Raw genomic sequence first — 26,396 nt, forward strand, 5'->3', positions numbered from 1 at the left:
TGTACTTCATGGTGTTAGTTGGCTGATAAGGCTGACTAAAAGCCTGCTGAATGAAACTAGACTCAGCTGAGGCCAACTTAAAGGGTCACCGGCAGGGGGCGCTGCCTTGGATCATGATTAAGAGAGTGGATGGGGAGAGTGAGGTAGCTAGCGTCCATCTTGCGGGATGGTGGGCAGAGAATCCAGAGGGGAAAGTCAGGACCTTGAGTGGAAGCATAACAAACTGAAAATTTCTGAAGCCCAGCTGCTCAGCCCTGCCGACCTAGTCAGCTGGAATGAGGTAAAGACAGAAGCTCTTTGTACAGGTCAGCATGCTGTGGTTATTTTTGTTTTTATTTGTTGGTTTGTTTCGTGAAGAGAGGGGAAGCTGATGAGAAGTTCAATATTCTAGGAACACTGATTATCTGACCCCTAAAAACTATCTTTTTCCCATTCTGGACCCTCTTTTACTGTTATGTTTACCCCCCCCCCCCAATCATTGTGCATGTCTGTTTTTACAGATAATGAAGGAAGAAGGTGATTAATGTGGGCTCGACTAGTGACAGCAGTTTCTCAAAGATTTGGTGGCTGAGCTGGGGCTTTGTGCGCCCTGAGTCAGCAGAGCGAGGGGAGGGATATAGCCTTAGGAATAAAGGAGACAAAAATGAGAGTGGTGTTGTCTAGGACATTGAGGAGTTTGTCTTAATGGAGCGTTTTTATCGGGAAATAGATGGTATCAAATACAGTTGTAAAGACTGGGACCGTGAATGGAAGGCCTTGAATGGTGGGCTCAGGGGTTTACTCTTTATTTCACCTGCAGCAAGGAGTTGGTGAATATTTTGGAACTGACAAATGAGTGACACCATTCAGCCTCTCAGCAGTTGGAGACTGAATTCCTACTTATTTGCCAGAACTTGTTGAAAGGATAACATGATACTCTGTGAACACTAATCTCATGGTAACATTCAGGATGGTTGGGGTGCATCAGAGAGAGAGAGCAGAACTGGGAGAATAATTAGGAGATCTGGAAAAAACAACCGAAGGTTGGGAATATCTGCTTTTAGATTATAATGATGACCTGAGAACCGGATGGATTGGAGGGGTGTCAGTGGTAGAACTGTTGGTGCTGAAGAAAAGCATTGAAGAGGACAGCAAAATAGTAAGCTTGGGTCACTGAGAGGTGAGGTATGCTCCACAAGGAGCTTTGGTGACTCTGCACCTGTGAGTCAGATGACCTGACCACTGGGTAGTGAAGCAGCTTTAACATTAAAAATATGCTCCTCTCTAAAATAGTTCAGCCATTTTGCAGGTTATCTCATTTTTTTTTTGGTTTTTTTTTTCACTGTAAGCTGCCTTTATAAAAATATTATTAAAAAACCTTCCCGAAGCTCAGAAGCCACCGTTCAATTTTGAAAATCTAGAGGATGAATCCTGCTCTTGGTTTTTGTTTTGAAGAATATGTACAAGGGCAATGTAAATCCAGGTTTTTTTTTTTTGTTTTGTTTTCAATTCTGCTGGCTCTCCCATAATGTTCATGAGGAGAATTGATTCCAATGTGTCCAGTCTGTCCTTCTTGAAATGCTCTTATAATTCATTTTAGTACCTTGCTTTGCGTAAGGTTTAGCAAATGTTTTAGAATGAGCAGAGGACTTTCAACAATGTTTCCTAAATTGATATGACTGAGGCAGTGTTTTGGTGTGGTCTTTTAAACTCAGAAATTGATGGTTATTGCCCAAATGGGACCTACCCTGTGGTAGAAGCACCTAAAAAAAGGGGTCTTTCTACAGACCTATTGTTTATATTCCCCCAAGTTAGAAATTATTAGACACTAAGGAGTCATAATAAAAGCATATTACTTGTCATTGGGATAATGTATCACTTGCAGATTTATTTCTGCAGTGTAATGGATAATATACCCTATTTCTAATAAGCCTGATAAATATCTATGTATCTATGAATCTAGATAGATATTTTATAAATTTATATATATAAATACACATACGTAAAATATTGGTTGATATATTTAATTTTAAGAAAATGCTCCACTGTAAGGATTCATGACAAGATTGCTGTAGCTTAAAGTTCCAAATTTCTCCAGTGCGTGTGAATTAGACTTCATGCACAGAATGACTATTTTTCAGAACCCAGACTGTGAAAACGTCAGGGCTCTGAGTTAACTGTGAGATACATACATAAGCAGGATGAAGAGGTTAAAACAACCAAAGATGCAGACCAAAATAAACCAACGCAACAACAAGCACTTGTTTCCTTTGCTAAGAAGCACAGCAGCCTGAGGCAGGCAGGATGCAGAGGAGAAGACTGTTTTGAGCAGGGGTTTGCTAACCTGGCAGAAGTTTCCTCCGGGCCATGGCCGCTGCCCGATGACTCTCATATTCTACGAAGGCGAAGCCTCGGTTTTTGGTTTTATCTGCAGCGCTTGGGTAGACAATGACGTCGACAACTCCTTCAGTGACCTTTTTCATCTCTGATAAGATTTCTTCTCTCTTTTTGGTTTTTGGAATTCCCCCAACAAACAATCGGCAGTTGTCCACGCTGGCACAAACCCCTAAGAGCCGCCCATTTCTGCAAAAAGAGCAGACATTTGATGGGTGAGAATCTGTGTGTGATTCAAGTATAAGACAAGTTGAAAACGTATGGCCTTGGACTTGATATGGCCTATAGCTGTCGGATGCTTGGTTTTTATAGTGATTAAACTACTTTTTTTTGGATTGTTCTTTTGAGAAATTGGAAAATCGGTCAACGTTTGTTCTATGTTTTTAAAGAAATTAAAAAGTATTTGAAGTTGAGTAGCATTGGCTGTCTTTAGATTAGATGTAGATTGGCCAGTTATGGTCAATTCTCACCACTCCCTCATTTATCCCCAATGCTGAGGACATTATACTTGGCCCATTTTCCTCATGTTGACTGCCTGGCCCTGGAGGTATTTGAATTTGCAACTCCTTCTGCTCCCTTTCTTTTCCAGCCAAATAGAGAAGCTACTCTGATATGATTGCTGTTAAAAATAGTCCCTTATGCTTGAACAGATTTTTACATATTGTTTCATTTGGCCTCCACAAAGAGCCTGTAAGATAGGCAGAGGAGGTGTTATTTCCATTTTACAGATGGAGAACTTGAGGCTTCAAGAAATTAAGTGACTTGCTGAAGATTTTATAGATTTTTAAGGGATGAAACTGGCCTCTGGATTCTTAGTTCAGTCCCTGTTTCTTCCACTAAACAGTGTTGCTTAACAGTGGGTTGAAGTATACCTTCATTGGCAGAGTGTAGATTGATTAAAGTTTTCTTCGGACATTTGGTCAAATGTATCAAAAGTCTTATGGGTGTATAACCTTTGACTAAATAATGCCCCTTCTGAAAGTGAACTTAGAAGACAGATGAGCACCAAGATTTACCTATAAGGATAGTTATTGTTACTTAAAATAGTCTGCCTCCAAATTGGAAATGAGCAAAATATCCCAACGTACAGGACTCATTTAATGTACCTCAACTGAGCTGTTGAGTCTGGACATTTCCTCACTGTGTACTCTAGTATGTTTATTACCCTAGTTCTTGCCCACTAAATGCCAGTAGCTACCCGTTAGTCATTGTAAAATGCCTCCTCACTTTTCTAAGTGTCCCCTAGGGTGGACAATACTGCTGCAGGCTGAGAATCACCGGTAAACAAAAGACGGGCATTCATGCTATAGAATGCTTTGCAATCATTAAACATAGTAATGGAGAAGCATATTTATTGGTTAAAAAAAACCAAGACAGTTCATGATATGCTGCTGCATTAAAAACAAAAAAAATAAGGCTACAAATTCAGAATGTGAGAAGGCCCTTTTAATTAAAATTGTATAGAAAATCTAGAAAGACCATGAAAATCAACATAGGGATTATTGTTGGGCAGCGGAGTATGGAGGAATGGTGTAACTTTTATTACTTTGTTGTTTTTGTTGATTTTTGTGTGTGTTGTGTATTAGGCTGTGTGACTTATGTGGTAATACAAAGTTATTAAAAAATGGGTAAACTTAACGGAAAGCACTTATTTGTCATGAATAAAAGTACTCAGCCAGGTGAATGGGAGACTGCTGATTTCTTGGAACTAGTGACTTTTGGTTGTGTGGCAGATGTTCTGACCAGGGTTAGGCTACTGTCCTAGTTGTCTTCTGTGCTTTTCTAAAGAGCCAACGACCACATATCAGACCTGTGACAGCTCCACCTCAGTCTGGTGAACATTGCTCCTCTGAGAATGTGGCTTTTTGGGTGGAGAGGGAAAGGTTTATGAAGTAATCTCTGAGGTTTTTTTAAAAACTTCATTGGAAAAAAGCTCCATTCCAAGATATTATTTATTTGGAAATTGTGTTGTTTTTGGTAGGGGCGAGTCAGGTATCAGCTACCAGCAGGGGGAGCCTAGAGTCTCCATATCCTATTTTTAAAATTATAATTTGTCAGGCTCCTTTCCCAGAATTGTTTGGAGACAAAAAACCATCCCTCAAAAGCTGAGGGAAAGATTGTCTCCAGAAGTCAGGTGTTTAGATGATGCTCAGTGGATATTTGGTGATGAGGAAGATGCTATGGCAATTGTAGGTCTGTTTCACATAAGAACCTTATCTACCCCCTGAGAAATAGTGGCTAAAAGCAAATCTTTTCTCTACCAGAAATGTTCTCTCCCTGGCAGTTTCCACTGACCCAAGGCAGAGCAGAAGTAGGTTGCTCTGGGTTGTCTATTCTGCTATTCCACATTCCATCTATCCGATTCCTTACATTTTAAAGTCACTCTGTGCCTTCACTTTGCATCTGGCATCCAGCTTGAACTTTGACTGGAGTTTTAGCCACCAACTTTTTCTTTCCAAATGCTTTGTCATATTTCTCCTTTTCCTTCTGTCCCTCCTCCTCCTCTTCCATTCCCATCCCCATCAACAAACATTTATAGAGCATCGGATATGTGCCAGACACTGAGATTTACATGCATTATCTCATTTATTTTTCATAATATCCCAATGAGGTAGGTATATTTTTATCTCTATTTTATAAAGACACTAAAATTCACAAAGGATACAGTTACTTATCAGTCACCGTAGTGGAGTGATTATACAGTAGTTCCCCCTTATCTGTAGTTTTACCTTCCATGCTTCCTTTACCTGCAGTCAACCACACTCTGAAAGTGTTACATGGAAAATTCCAGAAATACATACTTCATGAGTTTCAACTTGTGTGCTGTTCTGAGTAGTGTGATGAAATCTCATGCTGTCCCACTTCCATCCTGCTGGGACGTGAATCATTCCTTTGTCCAGCGTATCTACACTGTATATGCTACTTGCCCCTTGGTCACTCAGTAGTGGTCTGAGTTATCAGAACAGTTGTCGTGGTACTGCAGTGCTTGTGTTCAAGTAATCTTTGTTTTACTTACTAATGGCCTCAAAGCCATTCACATAACTTTTATTACAGTACATCCTATTTTATTATTAGTTTTTGTTGTTAATCTCCTACTGTGCCTAATTTATCAATTAAACTTTCTCATAAGAATGTATGTGTAGGGAAAAAAAACACATAGTATATATAAGATTTGGTTTCAAGTATCAGGTTTGGTTTTAGGTAGCCACTGGGCGTCTTGGAAGTATCCCCTATAATAAGAGGGGAACACTATATTCATTATTCATACCCTATCTCTTTTCAAAAAAGTATCGACAGACCCCAGTGGGCAATAATGTATTAAGTAGATACAGCAGACTCTGTTGACCTCCTACATAGCCAGTTCCACATCCATCTCAACTTAAATGGGAATCACCCTACTGTTAAGATGTGCAGATTCAATGAAACATCAAAGATCTTCCAATCCCTGAAACCATATAACTGTACTATTAAAAAGCTACGTTGAAATATAGCTTTTCATAGCCCTTTCCAAAACACTTTAGTACACAGATAGTCCCAACTTCTGATGGGTGGAGAGGGAAAGGTTGATGGTTCAATTTAATGATTTTTCAACTTTATAAAGGTGTGAAATTGATATGCATTCAGTAGAAACTGGCTAGGCTAAACTATTATGTTTGGTAGGTTAAAGTGATTTTTTGACTTACAGTATTTTCAACTTACAGTGGGTTTATCGGGATGTAACCCTATCATAAGTCTAGGAGCACCTGTGTATTATTTCATATGATGGATGCTCAGAACATCTCTGCGTGATCAGGTACTAATGATAAAACTGATGCTGAAAGAGATCAAATGATTTGTCCAAAGGGACCTGTGTGAGACCGCAGATCTGATTCCCACTTCTAACAATCCTCCACATACCAGGCCTGGCCCTTTTGGATCCATGGAGGGATGCGTCAGAGGGGAGCCTCCTTTATATTTTTCTCCAAGACTCTGTTTCAGAATCCAACCTTGAGGCTAAATAGGTAGGCTACAGGTAGTTGCCAATCTATCTTTTAGTGCATGAGGGGCTTAAGAAAAATGACCCAGTAGTTGATTGAATTACAGAATTATAAGAGTGATGCATGACTTATTTTGGGCCTATAGAAAGTGATAGAAAAATAATGATGGCAAATCCACTCTTTCTGTATTCATCAAATTTAAGATTCTATCAGTTTTAAGGTACATCTCTATTTCAGAAAGCAAAAATGTGAAAAATTATATCTCAGAATGGATGAAATGAGCTAATATATAACAGTGCTATCCATCATTTATGGACCTATTCCTGTGTTCAAACACTGAGCTAAACATTTAAAAAATCTTCATGGTACTCCCACAATAAAATCTGTGAAATACGTATTATTGTCTCCACTTTTTAGATGAGGAAATTGAGGCTCAGAGAGGTTGTTACTTGTTGGCATTCAAGTGAAGCCTGTCTGGTGCCCAAACTGTTACCTTTTAACCGCTGCACTAAGCTTTCTTCTAGGTGACCCAGGGTTTCTTTTAAGAAAGGATTTATTTACAGTTCCCTCTCCAAGTGAAGGTTTTAGAACTCAGACAATTTCATGAAGTTAGCCCCATTTACAATGTATGAAGGTAATTATTGATTTTACAGGGTCAATTATGTCCTGGAACCCTTCATAGTTTCATGGTTTTAAATATTATCTATATTTGTCTGACCCCCAAATTTATATTCCAAACATGACGTCTCTCCTGACTCCAGTATCATACAGGCACCTCTTTAGCATCTCCCCTGGAATGTCTAATGTGCATCTCAAATGTAAATTGCCCCAAACTGAGCTCTTCATGTTTCCTGCTAGTCTACCAGTCTTTTCCATCTCAATGACATTATCACATTCACAGATCCTTGGACCAAAATCTGAGGTTTCCTCCCTGAACTCTAAATTCATTCATACTCTAATATTTCCAGTCTTATCTATTTAAACTCTAAAATATATCCCAAATTGAATCCTTTTCACCACCTTCACTACTAACCCCCTTGTGCAACTGGCATCATCTCTTGCCTAGATCTAGCTGTACTACTGCCACAGCCTTCTCACTGGCTTCCATCTTTCAGTTCTTACCCTGCTGTAGTCCATTTTTTCACCAACTGCCAGAGTAATGTCTTACCAATCATGAATCTAAAACCCTCCTTTGATTTCCCTCTTTTGTTAGAATAAAGTCCAAATTCTCAATCACGGAGTATAAGGCTCCCCAACTATATTGCCTTCAACCATCATCCTCTTTACTCTGTCTCACCGTCTTGGCTTTCCTTCCCTCTGACACATTAAGCTTGTTCTCACTTTGGGAATCTTTGCACTTGCTGTTCTTTCTTTCTCTGGAATAATCTTCCTCCAAGTCTGACTGTCATGGCTGATTTTTTTCATTCAAGTCTCAAATCAAATTTTGCTTTCCTGGAGACTATGTTCTTAAATACACCAAGTTAGAGTAGATACTTCCTTACACAACTTTTATCCCATTTTCTGGTTTTAGTTTTTCAAATTCTTTTGAATAATTTTATACATCCTTTTGCTCACTATGAGGATAGGAAAGTATACCTTGATATTTTTCCAATATTTGAAATAGTGCCCAGCAAATATTTATGAAGTAGATAAATTAATGAATTTTGTTTCTTTGAACATTTCACAGAACTTAATTTGGCACCGTATGTAGTACTGATATTAAATAAATATTTCATTAATTGATTTTTCCCTAGGAAAAAGATTAACCTCTTTTATTTCTGGTTTGGCTATCTTTTGCATATACTGTATTAGATAAACTTGATAGACGAACAGATACAGATGCATTGTCTGACTTACTTTTAATCTAGAAGAGGTGGATCTTACCTAATTTCATAATTATTAAGTTGCTTGATGGCATTCTTGGCTTCCTGTTTATTTGAGAATGTTACAAAGGCATATCCTCGATTGTTGCCATTAAAATCCATCATCATTCTCATTTCATAAATTTTACCAATCTATAAGTAATAGAAAAAGAGAAACTCATATTTATACATTTGTACTTCCAAATGAACACACACACATACACACACACACACACACACACACACACACACACACACACACACACACACCATGCTTTCTGAAGTCTGTCACTGCCTAATTTGGCATTTGCATCCCAGGTGGAATGGTTTGCACATTTTCATGCTGGATTCAGATTCATTATCTGACCCATGAGCAAAGTCAAGTTAAACAAAATAAAAAAAAATAAAAAAAGAAGCACAAAACATGCACAAGTGGCATTTCAGCTTGAGTTAATAGAATTTGTTTTTGATAGAGCAAGTGACCTTTTACCACACAATTATCTGGGGAGTCATACAATGCCTTAGGGACCTGAAAACACAATTGTCATCGTAAGGACAATTTCTTGATAGATTTGTCCTTGCCCTCTACATTGGCCTCTGAAGTCTCCATAGTTTTATCTTTATTTGGGCATGCTCTACCACTAATATTTAAAACAAAAATCAGGAACACTAATTTGAACCTTGCTCAACTTTCTTAGCTGTCTTTACCCCCACCATGACATCAAGATGCATACAGAAGATGGGTTTCAGAGGATGATCTGGGGAACCCTGTTATTTACACAATCTGTAGGCTGAAGGTCAATGCTAGTCTTTATATGACTGACCCAGGGCCAGGGCCCCACAGTAGGAGGGCACCCACCATCCCTCTGGCCATAGCTACTCTGCTTTGGCTATGCACTACTCCCTCTTGATACCCCAAATGTTCTCCAGAAATCCAGATTCAACCATTCATTGTTGCTGGCTGCTCTAAAAAGGGTGGTCCAAAGAGATATGAGGAACATATGTAGGGGAGAAGAGGCATTATTAAGCATATGCTATTACTTCAGTGGCTGGTTTCCCCTCATCTCAGCCGCACTCTTTGTTACCCCAAAGTGTTCAGTGAGGGACACCTATTTGTTCTGGGCTTATTAGGAAAGAGTTCAGGCATGTTTCATCTGTGTTTCACATGTGTCTTGGTGCTCAATTTCAGGTTCAGGATATAAGATTCTTATAGGATTAAGTCCTCATAATATGTCCACATGCCAAGTGGGATTGTATGTATAAAGTTAGGAGCAGTTCTGAATCTGAGGCTGAGTTACACACATGCACATGATATTGACTTTTGGCATTCGGGGAAAAGTAGCTAAACTTTCATTTTTGCTAAGTTTTCTAGGAATGTGGTTGTTTAAACACCACTTGGTAAGTTATTGAAAATAACTGTTAATTTTGTATTTTTCCCTTTAATTTGGGGTTTAGTAACAAAATATCATTTGGAATTAAAACTGAGAAATTGTTATTCCCTAATTATTATACAATGACTTTGAGAAGCCGTATTATTAATTTTGTTAATGCATTTGGGCAGACAAGAAATTCAAACTTGCAGAAGAAAATTTTATTCTGGATCGATATGTATAGGCACATGTTTGAGCCGTGACAGACTATTCTTTTTATGTAAAAATGTTGCACACACATTAAATGTCAAGTTGGAGCAATGTCTTTTCTCAGGCAGGTTGTTGAAGTATTATTCTATTATATTTTGATAGACAGGCTGAGTTTGTAGTGAGATGGTGTGCCAGTTGAGATCAGCGATTGAGACATAGATTTGGAAGTCATCAGCAATGATGTCTGTAACAGCTGATGTCAAGATGTCTGTGACAGGATAAAGAGCTGAGTGAAAGCAATGATAATAAGGGGACAGTCACTAACAGGTAGGAAAGTTTGAACTGCTTGAGGAATAACAATTGGAAGGGAAACCATCACTGACCAAGAAGAATGAGTGTGAATGCAAAGTGGAAAGAGTAGTACTTTTCCCTCAAACGGTAAGGAAATTTAAATTTGGACTCACTTTTTCACATAATGGTATAAGTTCATCCTCAAAAAGGTCTCGGGGAAGTTTTCCAATAAAAATTTCACAGCCCCTTTCTGGGGGTGCAGCATCCCAACCCGGTGGAGGGCCACCATATTTTCTCTGTCCATTTTCCTGCAAATCCGGGGGAGGTTGTATCAGGGAGAGAAGAAAACAAGAGAATCTTTAGTTCAAGTTTCTCAATTATTTTTCAGAGTAATTTTACAGTAAGAAACATTTATCATTGACAAATAATAGTTGACTGGTTAGAGGATAAAAATCATAGGAAGTCTCTTTTGTGTGGATTTTAAAACCGTGCTTTATGCTTCAGTGACTTGCTCAAGATAAGCATGTGAAAACTTGTAAAATGCTGAACAAATAAAAGGGGTTATTATTTTTTTCTGTTGTCATTCACCAAAGCCTGATCATCAAAGGATCTGGCTATAATTTGAATCTGGGGCCCTAATTTCACTCTGCAGTGTGGTAGTAAGCGTTCTGGAGCTGGACTGCTTGGCTCTGTGACTCACTAGCTGTGGGGCCTTGGACAGATGACTTCCTAGAACCTCAACTTTCTCATATGCAAAGCGGGTATAATATCAACTTCTGATTAAAGGAGGTAATGCATCAGATATGCCTGGCACAGGTCTTGGCAAATGACATATATTTATTGGTTATTAATTCTCTTCTTGTCTCCACAATTTAGGTTTTTCATATGCCAAACAAGGTAACACAGGACCCTAAATAGAGTCATAGTGAAGATTCCCATTTGAAGGAGGGGGTGGCCAATTTGGGGGGTAATTGTGGAGGTAAATTTGTTTTCAAAGCTAAAAAGATGGTTAGAATTGTTTATTAATGTTGGATCTCTTTGTGGGAAATAATGCTGTTCTCTGTCCACATAGAATTCACTTCTATTTTTCTAACAAACGCTTGGTTAATTTAATATCCTTATTTGGGGAGGAGTAGTGTTGGTGCTTCCCTGCAATGCCAACCATCTTTCATTTTCTAGAAGTTAAGACCTAAATGTAACTTCAGGGGCCGCCCAAGGAAGAGCAGGCTTAATCCACCACTGTTGATCTGAAATAGTTCATTTGTTGGGGAAAGTTCAATTTACTTTCCATTTAGGCATACCCAAGCCTCCTTGTCATTGTATTTTCTTTTGTGATTTTTGAAGAAAGGAAACTATAAGGGACCAAATATCAGTATGCATTACTTACTTTTACAATTCATACTGTAAAAAATTTTATACTGTAAAGTAAAACATAGTAACATATAAGGTAAAAAGAAACATTCCCAAATGCATCACCCTATTTATCATAGAAGTAGTCAGTGTTAAGAATTTATCTTCCTTTCCAAATATTTTCATGTATATTTTAAAAAGACATGTCGTTTAAAGACATTGTTTTGTACAATAGTTGCTTAAAATCAGAGTAACGCGGCTTCTAATTTCACTAACTCTTTACATATACTAACTTGAGTCTTTCTCAGTTATTTTATAAGTGTCAGAACAAAGCCTTTAAATCTGTGCTTGTGAACACTTTTTAAAATCCTAATGATTTATGTTCTGTTGCTTTAAATTAAAAAAAAGTCAGCTAGATGTTCTACCTTGCGGTGATTGCTTTTTGCTTAAAATAACTGGGTGTTTTCATTTTACTAAATATGTAAATATTTGCCTGAAGAGTTCTTGCATTTTTATTTCTTCCCCTGTATTTTTGCAGGATTATCCATTAGCAAAACTTTGGTATCACTGAGAAGTGTGAGAAATGAAATATTTTATACTTATAGGGAAAAAGAAAAACAACCCTTAAAAATCCAATGAGTTCCTAAGAACTATAAATATGATGTTTTCACAGACATATTAAAGGTTTTATGTATTTACTTATTTTCTAACAAATACCTATACAATGCTTACTACAATGCTGGGCACTGTTCTTATCCTCAAACAATGTCAACGGTTAAGGACTGTTACTATCCCAATTTTACAAAAGACACCTAAGCCCAGAGAGATTTAAATAATTTGCCAAGGTCACGTGGTTGGGAAGATTTGAACCCAGGTAGTCTGGTTTTAGAATCCAGCTTAATTGGTACATTTTGTTGTCTTATTATATGGAAGCCTAATCACTTGTAACAGGTCCATACATTTAAATACTTATCTATGAAAAATTTTATCATGCCATTAAATTGCAAACTTTCTGCTGCATTTAAAAATCCTTTTCAATTTCCAAATTTCCAATCATTTCGTTACACAATTTCTTTTTCTTTTTTTTTTTTTTTTTGGTTGGGGGAGAACAGCTCATATCTATTGCTTACAGAGAGGCATATTTATATTGCCAAATTGCAGTCTGCCTCCCTGGGTCAACAACTCTCATTAGATGGTTGATGGTAATCCCTCTGAGGCCATTTCTTTATATCTTAAATGTCTAGACATATACTATTTAAAGGATTATTGGAAAAACCTTAGTATGAATTTGTAAAGGTATTTTCACTCTTTAGGATGAAGAAACCAAACTTTCATTCTATAATAGTAAAGTGGTTATTCCAGAGTTTCTGATTTGACAAGTTTTGTCTGATAGTTTGACAATAAAGAGGCAATGAGCATATTGATCTTTTTTTTTCATTTTTCCTTCAACTTTCTTTTCTTGCTATAATTGCTAAAAATGTCACCAAATTATTTTGTGCATATTGTATATATAGGAGAAGTCATCTGCTTATGAACTGAAATGGTTAAATAGGAAAGCTTATTAATTGTCTTCATGTGGTTTCTATAAACACTTGAAATAAATTCCCCAAGAATATTTTTTGAGATCACAAAGAGTCTGACTGGTTCAGAGATGCTGGGGAGTTCATGCCCTGGAGGAGATTTGCTCTGCGAACCACCCACCGGGCTTGGAATGCACCAGTGGTGGAGGTCCAGGACAGTTTAAGACAGGCGCTGGGCATTAGTCATGGAGTCAGAATAACTGTCCATTACTTGGAATGGAGAGTTGTATGCTGGATTGCTGGTATTTTAGGCACTATTTTTATAGCTGAGGAGTTTAAAATAGATAAAACCCAGTTATAACTGCTCTTTCCTTTCCTGGCTAATGTCCTTCTCATGGAATGCATTCCCCCCAGAAGCACAACTGTATTAATAGTTCAGAGAGAAAGAATATGGGTAGAATATGGGTATCTTTTTTTTTTTTTCCACGAGAGAATGTTCATTCAGCTTTGGAAACTTGTATTTTTCCAATCAAAGACTTGGAAACCATTCACTCTTTCTAGTCACATATAAATAGGTGACAATCTTCAACTATGTAAATTAAAAGTTGAAGACCTAATTTCAACTATAAATCTGGTGGCTTTAATTTAAATATTGGATATTGAGCTCATCCAGTGACTCAGTTTTCATGTCAAGAGTACTTGGAAGTTCCTTCTGTGACAAATATTTTAAGCCTTTCATGATGGAATCAGAGTCTTTAAGAGATTATGCATACCATCTTGATCTTGGATAAAACCACACAACCAGTAACAAATGATTCAAAGTGATGAATCTTAGCATGAAGGTCAAACAGACTGAGTACATTTTGGCCACACATCTGAACATTTTATACATCTGGAGAATCTGGGCAAACTGCCTTCTCCTACAGGAGTTAAAATGACAGCTACTTGCCTTTCCATCTTCCCTTTAAGTTGGGACAGTCGTAGTTATAATAAAGTAAAATTGAGTTCTGTTGCAGAAATTGTAATGGTGTAAACTTTAGTGGTGAACACTCTGTAATGGTGGATGCATTTTCTATTCCAGATTTGTGATATGATTTTGGGGTTTGTTTAAAAAAGTTTGCCCTTGAATCTGGTTCTTCAAATCCAAAGTTTCAGTGAACCAATACCTCTTTAATAAGCCCTTTTCTGCTTAATTAGCCAGAGTTAACTTCTGTTACTTGCATGTAATAGAAACAGTAACAAAAACAACAGCTGAAACAACAGTTAACCTTAACTGAGTCCCCCCACTGTGCTAAGTGCTTAACGTGTATTAACTCATTTAATATTCTCAATACAACTAAGTGGATGATGCTACCTTTGATTTATCGATGAGGACTTCAGGGCACTGAATGTGTCCAAAGTCATACAAGCAGTAAATGAAAAGGCAATTTAAATCCCATGTCCATGCTTGTAATCATGACATCATTTTTCTTTGGTTTTTATATTAACCCACTAGGTTCATTTTAGAGATGAGGAAACTGAGTCCAGAGATATTATATGAGTTGTCTGAAAGCACAATGGTTTAATTTGTTGAGACAACACTAGAAAAAAGGTCCTATGATTCTTGATCTGGTGAACTTCAGGAATGTATACTCTTCAGAAGTCGTGATGACTTTTCTTCTAAGGCTTCCTAGTCTCATAATTCTGCGTGTTTTGGTACACCTACTTTTTTGTTCAACTTCACCAAACATGGAGATCAGATAGTTTGTTGTCTTCCATAAATGAGCTCATTCATAAACCAGGACATTAATGAATGAATTTTAATTCAGTTTTCTTTTTTTCCTGAGTAGTAATTTCTATTCCTTTAATGATTCTTTGGAAATTTTATATTCTAAATCTGGAATCTTCTTTGTGGTTCTTTTTGGTTCTTTGTGTTTTCTTACCAAGAGGGAAAGAAAGTGTCTATGTTCCCTTACTAAACTGCTTTCAGATGTTCTCCTACTCATTTTCCAATGATTATGTAGTTATTTCTGCTCCTGTTCTTTTAGGCACTGCACGATATACCTATGCTAGGTGGCATTTCTAGCCTTCACAAGCATGCCAGTCACCAGGGCTATACCCAGAACTACGGTTCTTTGACCAAACTCTTGGGGACTGTTCGCGCAGTTGAAGCTGATGCATCAAGAACGTCTCTCTGCAATGTGTCTGGAGAGTTCATGCATTAATACCATATTTCCCAGTTACTGATTTGTAAGATTGAATAAAAGTATTTATTAGGCAATATTTCTAAGTCTTTCTTATCAATGTATCACCTATACATCTCATCATGTGATAGGGTTCAAGGCAAATCCGAGGGACCTTGACTAGGACATACCAAAAAGATTCTCTTAGATGTGATTTTTACCTTGGCTCTGCTTATGATATTTTTGTTGCCTAAGGACAATAGGCAGGGCTACAGGGTATATTCATTTTGTTAATTCTGTATAAAAGATAATTATCTGTTTTGTGTGTTTAGTTTGCTCACCTTCACATCTTGTTAAGATCAGTGGATTCGTGTTGGTAAAATCTATTTTAGACTGGGACTTTTTAGAAAGCAGAATCTATTTAACTGTGAAAGGTGGCATTACCCTTATTAGCTATTTTGTTTACAATCTTTGTAAGTTATAAGTAATGTGGATGCCAGATAATATTTTTCTAAAAATAGAAAGAGAAATAACAATCGTGATATAAATAGGATGTTGAAATTTATAGAAATGTGGGACTACAATTAGAAACAAAGAGAGGAAAAGCTAGGTCAGACATAATATACAAATATAAATTTATCAGATTAGTGTTTCTCAGAAGTGTGGTATGTAAGATGATATTATGTAATTTATAGACCAATGCTTCATTTCAGTAGTTATGCATTTATTTTATTGTGTATTAGAAAAATACAATTATTACATGAAACTTATAGCTTTTCCATTTACATAAGTGAGAAAAGTTTACTTTTAAACTTAATTTGAATAGAAATAGTGAATTGATTTAACGAATTCTAAATAAATAATATTATTGGCAGCATTTGTTTACAGCGAAATGCACAAAGAAAGATGCAAATGGCTTTTGGCTCTTGAAAATTTATCTGTTTGTGTCACTGTTCCCAAAACCCTTGACCTTGATCTTGAAAATTATATGATATGGTTCATCCATGAAAACCACTCTTAGCAAATTATCAATCTGTTCCTGTATCACTTTGGCAGGCTGACTGTTAAAGCCCTGTTACCTAGGAAAATAGTCCTAACTTCATTTCAAGTTGTTAGTTGTCTTATGGAGGCAGAACTAATTTCTTAACCAATCATGCATTTAATAACATCATCTTTAATATTTTCCCTTTACATTTAAGGATTATGTGTGGCAAACCATGCTTTAGGAATTCAACATCTCAATATTTTATAAGCAAACAGGTTTTAAAAATGACTTGTATTTTTTAAAGCTTTTTATAATATAAGCTTTTGGCCAATTTATGGAAATATTAAATTCAAGAATATCCTGACACAAAATTAGAACTCAGAAAACATTTTTTTTTTTTTTTTTGAGTATGTATGTGTGTTTCTACATATGAGAACAAGTAAAATGCCAGCGCACTTCTAAGATCCTCTGTTCACATTTTGCATCAAAGTTCACACAACGCTGGACTGCAAAGCATACATTTACTTTATTGATCCCAGGGCCTGCTGTGTCGTGCTCACTTTTGGCTCTGGGCAATTGTCTTGACTCACTGCTCCACAGGAACCTCTCAGTTTTATCCAAGGAATAACTAGATAGAAGCTTTGGGGATTGCTTTATCCACTTTGGGCTTTTATCTTTTTGGAACATAAAATTTACTTGATAGATTCATCCACATTTTTACTTACTTACTTGAGTCACTTTTTGTTTGCCTTTGGAATTGGCTAATATTATAGCAGGCAAAGACCTGGTTAAATTATATGAACTGTCCACATGCAGGTAGACGTTGGTCCATGTGCAGACACAGAATATTTAGTTTGGGTAATTGCTCTTCTGTCCTTTCCTAGTTCAACATACGCCAGGGAAAAGTCCATCTAATGTATTTGTTTTTATGTGAGAAACAAATTTTATACAGTGAGAAGTTTTATACAGTCATTATTCTCCTTACCACACTCCCATGAATTTTAATTTCTGACAAACTAAGAAACTTGACAAGGCACTAAATCTTTCCTGACTTTAAATTCTTCATTTATAAGGGAATAGGAATGACTAGGTGATTGCAAAGGTCTTGTGAGGGTGTTAGGATGCTTGTGAAAGGGAGGCTGACTTTGATAGCTTAGTAAAATGTGGGAAAATGTTTATTGGACGTTTTGTGAGTTAGTCAATAGAATCCTTAAAGGGAATATCGTAGGGATTTTTAAAATCAGTGTATCTCCAATTGCATATCCACACCTATTTCGTTAATTAATTAATGAGTGTTTTTGTACTGATTTAGTTTCTTAAGGAAACTTATGCAGAAAATATATTTCATTCTTGTAAGTAGAGTATCAATATCATTTCCCACAAATAGAAATATAAAAACAATTTGAAAAGAGGGAAGTCATGATCAAATTCTAGCTAGACATTGTTGTTTTCTAAAAGCTCTGAGCCCTAGTCCTGCTCTCTAGGTTTAAAAAGATTAACGGGCGCTGGATAGGTGTTTTAAGACAGACCTCCAAAACTAACTTTTCTCCTCTGAAAGCTTGAAAGAGAATTGAAACTGGAATAATTTTCTCACTATGAAATTCAAAGTTATTTAATGTTGTGTCTGTGGATTATTTAACGTCGTCTCGGCTCTCTCCAGGCACCTCTGAAACAGTATTTAAAAGATCACAGTTGCTGAAGTCCTGGCAAATCCATAATTGTATGGCTCTGTAATCTCACTGTTTTATTCCTTAGCCTAACTATAGTTAGAAACTAACTAGTTTTCTAACTATGTTAGAAAGCTATCTTTGCATTTTATAATGATAAGCTTTTAGGATCTGACGATGAAGAGTCACTTATTTTTGGTTGCTGATTAGTATTAAACAGGTAACAATTTAAAAAATCCTGAGGCTGCCTGCAAGCAAAGTCGAAAGTCCAAAGTGCTTCTATGTATGAGTCATGAAGTTCACACCAATTTTTAAGCTGAGAAAATGGAAAACCTCGTGTGCTTCTGATTTTAGCAAACACACTGTAACACAGAGTTTGCAAAGATTTTGAACTTTATATTGAAGACCTCATATAAAGCCAACTCTCTATTAGGCTAGCTGAGGAGAAAGTCATTGCTGTTGGATAATAGCTTCTGGAATGTATTTCTATTTCTTGGAATGCTGAAGCTCCCGTCACATGTCAGTCACACACATTTTCCACAAAAGCATTCACAGAATTGTTCCTCCATTTGGAGTCTTCCACCCCATGCTAATGGCATTTCTGGCTAGCACAAGCAAGGCTTCTGATGAGCTTTAAAATAAAGTTGGCCTTTGGGTGGTTAGGGTGATAAGCTTAGGAAAACACATGCTTGTGATGGTCTGATTGTCCCATCCTGTTCCCACGCTTAGTCTACCTATTTAAAGAATTAGTATTCATGTACTTGGTGAATGACCTAAGTCCTCGGATAGCAGGGACATGAGCAGGTGGTGAGAACAGGCAATAGAAGAAAAAAGTAGGACCCAGGAGCTATATATTACTATGAAGTCAAATTCCTATTTCTGTCCCTAGGATTTTTGTGTGGTGGTTGGAAAAGAATGTCAATGACACAGTGTTTTTCCATCTGCTTCTTGCTGAGTTAATCTAGATGAAGCCAACTGTAAACACTGATGTTCCAAGTTACTTATGTTTATTTGCGTTGTAGGAAAAATCTTTGCAATTTGAGAAATACCTACGTAAAATTACTAAAGTACGTTATACCAAACCAGAGAGATGGTAGATTTAACTTAATTTGGGGTACCCTTAGAAGAGGGGTGATAAATCAGATTTATGTTGATCTAGCTCCATCCTTTGTTCCTTATGTGAATGCTTGTATTTGTTGAGGAACTGAACACATTAGAATTAAAATATATGGTTGCATTGAACTCCACATAAAAGAACATGCATGGAAAGCAAAGTGTGAGGGGTGGGAATGAAAGACTATTTTTTTCTTAGTGTCATGAAATTGTTCTCAGGAAACCAGACTGACGGCTGATTAACAGAGGAGGAGAAGGATGAAGGTCGCTTATTTCTCTTATTTATCTGCTGTAATCTTGCTGGATCTCGATTTTAAGACATACTAATGTCTTCACTGCTCAAAGGTGTTGTGTATTTTGCAACTGTTTCGATTAAGTAGTGATAAGGAAATTTAGAACTGTGGATTAGTTTCTAACATAGAGTACTAGACTAAAAATTAGAGATGGGGTCAGCGAATTTTTTTTCTCCAAAAGGCCAGATAGTTGATGCTATAGGCTTAAAAAAAACTTTAAAAATGTGAAAACCTTTCATTGCCTGCAATCACTAAAAAAACAGCCTGTAGACACATTTGAGTGATGGTCAGAATTTATAGACCTGTAGTTTTTGTCTCTACTGAATTGTACAATGCAGGGGCTTGTTTTCTAACTGCAAAATAAAAGGGTTAAGAAATAGCAATATGAAGTTCAAACGTATAAAGAATTAGAAAGAATAGCCTATTGAACCCAGGTACGTATCATACAACTTCAATAATAAAGTTTTCTCCATCAAATTCTCCCAAGTTTTTTTACTCTGAATTCTCCTTAGAAATTTTTTCCACTATGTGAGATTTTTCCTTATGATAAAAATAATCCACATTCATTGTAGAAAGTTTGGAAAATAAGAGCATCAAATAAGAACAAATTACCTCAATCATCGATTACATTTTATTTTCCAATGTTTTTATTGCATTTGAATAATTTCTTAAAATATTATTTGGACATTGATATATACAGTTGTACATTCTGATTTTTAACTAAACATTAAAATTTGGACATTTTCCCAAATAATTTCTCTTTGAAATTATAGTTTTACATGACTATATGATTTGGAAATATAAGGGTGATCATATTTTATGTGACCAGTCTTATTGGACATTTAGGATATGTTTATTTTTAAACATTATAAATTCCACTATTATGAACATCTTTATGTCTAAATATTTATCCTCATTCCTTAGGTCAAAGACCATGGTCAATGTTAAGTCTTTAAACAGGAAGGTAGCAACCTCACCTGGATTGCTCATTTAATACCATCTTATGTTGTCAGTTTATATTGTGGATAAATTTATTTTCATTGCAACTAGTTTATATGCATTTTAGGTCAGGTATTAGATCTTATAGTTCTGCAATGCCAAAGCCTCACACCAACCAACACATTGTGTTCAAGAATAAGGCCTAAGGAAACAAAACAGAAAACCAAAACCAAAACCAAAACCCTTTATGTTTACCAAGGACAACCACTGGATTAAGAAAGCATTGCGACTGACAACCTCATAAAAATTTATTGTGTTGTAATGATTTTTAGAAAATAGATTATCAATAGGGTATTGGGTTAAACAGTGCTTAATACATGCCACATTTTAAATAATTTAAAAATAATATATAAGTATCCTGAGTCTACTTTTAAAAGGTATTCAGACTACTTGAGGGTGATCTGTATTAAACGTATCTTTGGCTTTAGTTGTCGTAGATTTAAAATTAATGTACTCTAACCTCACATTGGGTGGAAAGTTTTCCGAAAATGCTCATGTATGAAAAATGTATTTTCTTCATTTTAAGGAGGAAACTCCAGATGGAAGGAGCATCACATGTCACAGAGTCTATGACCCACATCACTGATGCACTGCTGAGGAAAGAATCATCATAATGTGACGTTTTTCTTTGACACTCAAAAAGATATATGGTAGTTTTGGAAAATCTGAGAAGTGTAGTTAAGAGTGAAAAAGTCGGGAGAAAGAGCACCACGCACAATTCCATTGCCTAGAGACAAAGACTGTTTTTTACAAGTTAACATTGCAGCACACTTCCCAAATATTCCTCTGTGGCATAATGCAGCTATGAAGTTGGAAGTTTAACTTGTCAACATTACACAATTTTTATCAATATTTATTAAATTTCTACATTATTCAGGGAATTGTACGGTTTTTTTTTTCTCTGAAGTAGTTTGATAAAAATTTTCAGTGATCACTATCCAAAAATATCCAGTTATATAAAAATGATATCATAAAGTATATTTTCAAACCCTCACAGGCAGGTATTATTGCATCAAGTGCAATATAACAGACTGGCTCACGTTATTAAGTAACCTGAGAAATCCTATTTTTGACAGCTGTATTTGTCCTGCTAGTGATAAGAGAGCACAAATTCGTCACCCTCTGTTATTTTTTAATTCTTGTTTTGCAAGCATTCAACATTCAGTATCAGAGACTGCAAAGATACAACAGATGTAAATCCTTCAAACCCAAATATAGCAATTGTCATAAAATTTGAAATGATCATTTTATGGGTATGCTCCCTAAATTGTATTAAGATATTTATCTTCATTTTTGTAGAGAGGATATTTTTTTTTAAGTAAACCTGATGTTGCTCTCCTTTTTTGATAATCATGTTAATCTTTCCTCTGATCCAGAGTAGGAAGACAGAAGTATTGAGAAAGCTAATGGATTTTCTCTAAGTCATTAGGTTGGTGCAAAAGTAATTGCGGTTTTTGCAATTGTTTTTAACCTTTTAAAACGCGATTACTTTTGCACCAACCTAATACAAAGATTTTGAAGCTGTGTTTCAATACATGTTGGTCTCGTTTTCCAGCCAATTAGTCCAGTTAGCTGACTAGATTGAGCAGATGATAGAATCACAAAATCATGTCTGATAGAGTGGGGGAATGTCCTAGTCAAATTTGTGGAAAATTAAGCCCTCGCACAGTTAAAGGATTTATTCAAGATCATACTACTTGTATGTAGTAGAGAGCAGTCTCTAATTTGAAGTCCTGTGTGATTTTCAATACTCTGCAGCCAAAATCAGGAAGGATTTTCCAGTTCACTCAAAATGATTGAACTGAGTCATGTGTGTGTTTACATCTTGATTAGAGGATTTAGTCTAGATAACTAGGTTTTAGAATTCTAGGTTTCTGCATTATTGGAGAATTTCTGATCCAGTAGTCATTCTGCTGACAAATAAGTATTATTTAAAGGAATTATGTTACGAAATTTAGACTCCACAAAATATTTTTCGCATCCCCTTGCATGCTTACCTTTACAATTGCAATCATACAGATAACCTGATAACAGCTCTTAGTTCTATAAATCTTGCTAGAAATTTTGGCCAACAGTAGTGGAATTATAGTCTTTAAATCTTGGGCAAGTTACCTAACCTCCCTGTGCCTTGTTTTTCTTATCTGGAAGTTGAAGATAATCATAATAGCTACCTCATAGTATTGTTCTAAGGATTAAATGAGTTAATATACACAAAACAATTAGAATATGTGTCCAATAAATCTTTAGTATTATTTTGTTATTATTTGTGATCTATGTTCTCATTAACACTTTCTGAATGTAATTAAATACATAAGGTCAAAGTAATATGCAGATTGTCCGTATATTTTTAGGGGTATTTTATTTGAAAACGTTTTAAATTATAAAGGTAACATAGCCCTATTGGTGTTTTTCCTTTGTAATGCAAATATTCTTAGATCATCGCATTAGGTTTGTAAGATGATCTCCATTGCTGTTTGAGTCTCTTTTAAAAATACATTACGTGCAAGTTTTTTACATAGCTGTAATTATAACATTACAATTTTTTGTTCTGCAGAATTTTTAAAATGATCACTTAATGACTGAATACTACTTCATTTGTAACAGGATTTTAAGATAGAATGGAACTCTTTCGGCCTCTGATTTGGATATGAAACCAAATCCCTGGATCACCAAGTACGAAAAAGAGGTGGAGGAAACTGTTTAAATGTTTTACATTCTTAAGTGAACCCCCACTGCCCCCTCTTCTACACCTGAGTTTAGAAAAAAGATTGAAGAGTTTGAGGGGAAAGTTTGGAGTTTGTTGAAAGATATTTGGAGAGCACTGCTGGTGTGTTGTGAATCCTGGTTCCCCCTAAATGGGAGGAATTGCCCAGTGTTTCTCCATTTATCTAAGGCGGGGAGAGGAGTCGGAGGAAAATCAGAGAGCTTGATTGGTTTTCTCTTCATTTGGGAGCACGCTAGGCTGCTGGGTCTAACTCACTCCTGAGATACCTGCTGCGGAGCAGTGGTTGGCCTGCTGCTTTTGTCCTGGTGTCACCTGTGTTTCCGGGTTTTGCTGGGTCAGAGAATATGTGAGGGTTTTCAGGGGATTAGAGTGGCCATATGCAGGAATAAGGGATTATCTTTCATCTTCTCTAAGAGAGCTGCTTGGAATGTCAAAAAGAGTTCTGCAGGAGGAGATTGAGGCTCAAGAAAGTGGCCAGACAGAGGAGAGGGAAGCCTTGTGAGAGTTCCCCAACCATGAAATTAAACATGTCTCTGATGATCCTGCAAACTGTCCCATGAGCTTACCTGCCAGGCCCAGAGAGGCTAATGCCAATATCAGTCATGTAAGAACTTTCCTGTCCCCTTTCCTTTGCTTTTATCCCTTCCTTCTGCTTCAACTCTAAGACAGGAATTATAGTTAGCAAATTGGCACGCGTAAAGGAGAAAACAATAGAAAAAAATCGCATTCCACCCTGACATAGTTGCGAAAGAGAAATAGCTCTAACTTTGCATGAAGTTAACTTTTTAGTATAGTGGACTAGACCTATTAATTATTTAGTGGAGGATCTTTTATTTGGGGGACAAGGAAAAACCAGTACCCAGAACAAAATTAAATGGACAATTTATATTATTTTAGGATTATGTCTCCAAATTCTGTTTGTTGAATGTAATGATTATACATGTTTGTTCATACTTAATAACTTCCTTTTATACATTTAGGTGTGATATATTGAGGTTGAGGTATTATAAATTATATATATTTTTCTATCATTATATTTTGGATCATTAGAGATTTATTTCCAGAAGGGGAACACTCTTACATATAAATAAAAATGAAACTTTGAAGTCTACCATGAAATAATGCTTTCTGAAATCTTAAAAAAGCCTCAATAAATACTCTTCATTAGGGTGAAAACTTAAAAAATGACTTTGAGCATTTTATTATCTCTAAAAAAGCATGCCTTGATTTACAAGATTAGTTGAAAACTAAATGTAGTACATTTTGCAACAATCTGACAAAGGACACTTGCCTATCTTATTGTTATCCACATATGACATTGGTATTCCTAAGAGCAGACAGGTTTGGTTAAGTTGAAAAACTATGTAGGTGAAGGACAATAGTTGAGAATTAAAATATTTTGTCTTACTGTAGAAAGAGCAACATTATTTCTTCAAATAAGATCATTTCTATGTCTAATATTAGTTTGCTTTTTGATGTATCATAAGCTCTCTAAAGGAGTTATCATAAAGACAATAATGTACAGATAATTTTTAACAACCAACACCTATGAATAGACAGTTTAGGATTTTTTGTTTCCTTTTCAAAAATGCTGAACATGGAGAAAAATTATTATATTGTCCTAAACTATTGGGTTGGTGTTATAAGAGAAGGTCCTGGAATACCTAGGCTGACCAAATCATCAGTCCTTGGATCCCACATCTAGAATTCTTCCTACATCTGCAATGATCTCTCTAGAAACTAATGTTAGTGCCTGGATAGTTTGTTCTCTGCTGTTTCTTGACATACTATTATCCCTTGGTTCTGCTTTACAGACAGCCTTGGATGGTAAATTCCAGCTGCCTTTTCATTTACTAAAATGGCCTTTCAAACCTGGGATAGTCTCTATAACTGTGGACACGGATTCTGCTTTCAAATGACAAGTTAAAATTGAGTTGGTAACTCAGAGTAGAAAGAACATTTCCTGCACGGTCACCTACAAAACTGAAATGATGCAACTTTCTTTACCACTGGAAAGGGACATCCATCTAAAGAGATATATGACTGACTGTTCCCATTTTTGCATCTTAGGACAACTAATATCCCCACTACTCTGAATACAGTGGTGGGTCTCAGCAGATGTCACAAGAAGTTCCTACCTGGACCAAGCTATATCCTGTGCGCTGGACCAGTGCGCGGAGGGCTGCTTCCTTCTGGGTGCCGCTCAATCCATCCCCGGATTTGTGATTTGATTCCATTGAGAGTGATTATCAGCAAAAAATCAGGTTAATTAGGGTTGCTCACTGAAACCAAATTTAAGATAAATTAAGTAAATTGCTGTTGCAAAGTCCAAAATTGTCCTTTTCATGAAGGGCACCTTTAGGAAACATTCTCTATGAACGAGTCATTAAGGTTAGAGCAACTGCCGTGTTTCCCTGACAATAACACCCAGCTGGACCATCAGCTCTAATATGTCTTTTGGAGCAAAAATTAATATAAGACCTGGTATTATATTATATTACATTATATTACATTACATTACATTACATTACATTACATTACATTACATTACATTATATTATATTATATTATATTATATTATATTATATTATACCTGGTCTTATAATAAAAGAAGACCGGGTCTTATATTAATTTTCACTCCAAAAGACACATTAGAGCTGGTAGTTCAGCTAGGTCTTATTTTCGGGAAATGCAGTAACAGCCACCCACAAACAAAGCCAGTTAAATGTCCTCATTAAAAAAGAGTTCTTACCAAATTAAAACCACAATGAAATACCTGTCACAGTGGCTGTCATCAATAAATCAGCAAACAACAAGGGTTGCAGAGGGTGAGGAGAAAAGGAAGCCCTCAAGCACTGTTGGTGGGATTGCAAATTGGTGCAGCCACTATGGAAAACACTATGGAGTTTCCTCAAAAAATTAAAAATAGAACTACCTTACGAGCCAGCAATTTCATTTTTGGATACATATTCAAAGAAATTCGAAACACTAATTCGAAAAGATGTATGCACCCCTATGTTCACTGCAGTGCTGTTTTACAATAGCCAAGATACGGAAGCAACCAAATGCCCATCAATAGACGACTGGATAAAGAAATTGTGGTACATTTATACAGTGGAGTATTACTCTGCCATAAAAGGAATGAAATGTTACCATTTGCATTTACAACGTGGATGGACCTAGAGGATACTATGCTAAGTGAAATAAGTCAGACTGAGAAAGACAAATACCATATGATCTCACTTATATGCGAAATCTAAAGAACAAAATAAATGAATACACAAAACAGAAAACACTCATAGATACAGAGAACAAACTGATGGTTACCAGATGGGAGGGGAGTTGGGGGGTTGGGTGAGAAAAGTGAAGGGATTAAGAAGTACAAATTGGTAGTTACAAAATAGTCAGGGGGATGTAAAGTACAGCATAGGGAATATAGTAAATAATATTGTAATAACCATGTATAGTTATTAGCCAGGTGGGTACCAGACTAATCAGG

At 36.2% G+C, this 26,396-nt stretch overlaps 1 protein-coding gene across 5 annotated transcripts in view; it reads right to left on the minus strand.

The window, feature by feature from the left end:
- Positions 1-26,396, minus strand: part of A1CF (APOBEC1 complementation factor) — a 72,798-nt gene that overhangs the window by 21,930 nt on the left and 24,472 nt on the right. For 3 of the 5 annotated variants that reach the window (XM_019738644.3, XM_019738629.3, XM_019738637.3), the window contains exons 2-5: positions 25,036-25,179; positions 10,257-10,391; positions 8,235-8,365; positions 2,324-2,562 (exon numbers count right to left, since the gene is read on the minus strand). In XM_019738644.3, the coding sequence (XP_019594203.1) occupies positions 2,324-2,562; positions 8,235-8,365; positions 10,257-10,391; positions 25,036-25,134 (604 nt within the window). In that variant the 5' untranslated portion in view covers positions 25,135-25,179. The remainder of the gene's footprint in view (positions 1-2,323; positions 2,563-8,234; positions 8,366-10,256; positions 10,392-25,035; positions 25,180-26,396) is intronic. The other 2 variants (XM_019738651.3, XM_074339436.2) reach the window with 1 other exon arrangement.

The sequence above is a fragment of the Rhinolophus sinicus genome, chromosome 15, assembly GCF_057876585.1.
Source record: "Rhinolophus sinicus isolate RSI-liver-muscle chromosome 15, RSI-T2T, whole genome shotgun sequence".
In the NCBI taxonomy this organism is placed as follows: Eukaryota; Metazoa; Chordata; class Mammalia; order Chiroptera; family Rhinolophidae; genus Rhinolophus; species Rhinolophus sinicus.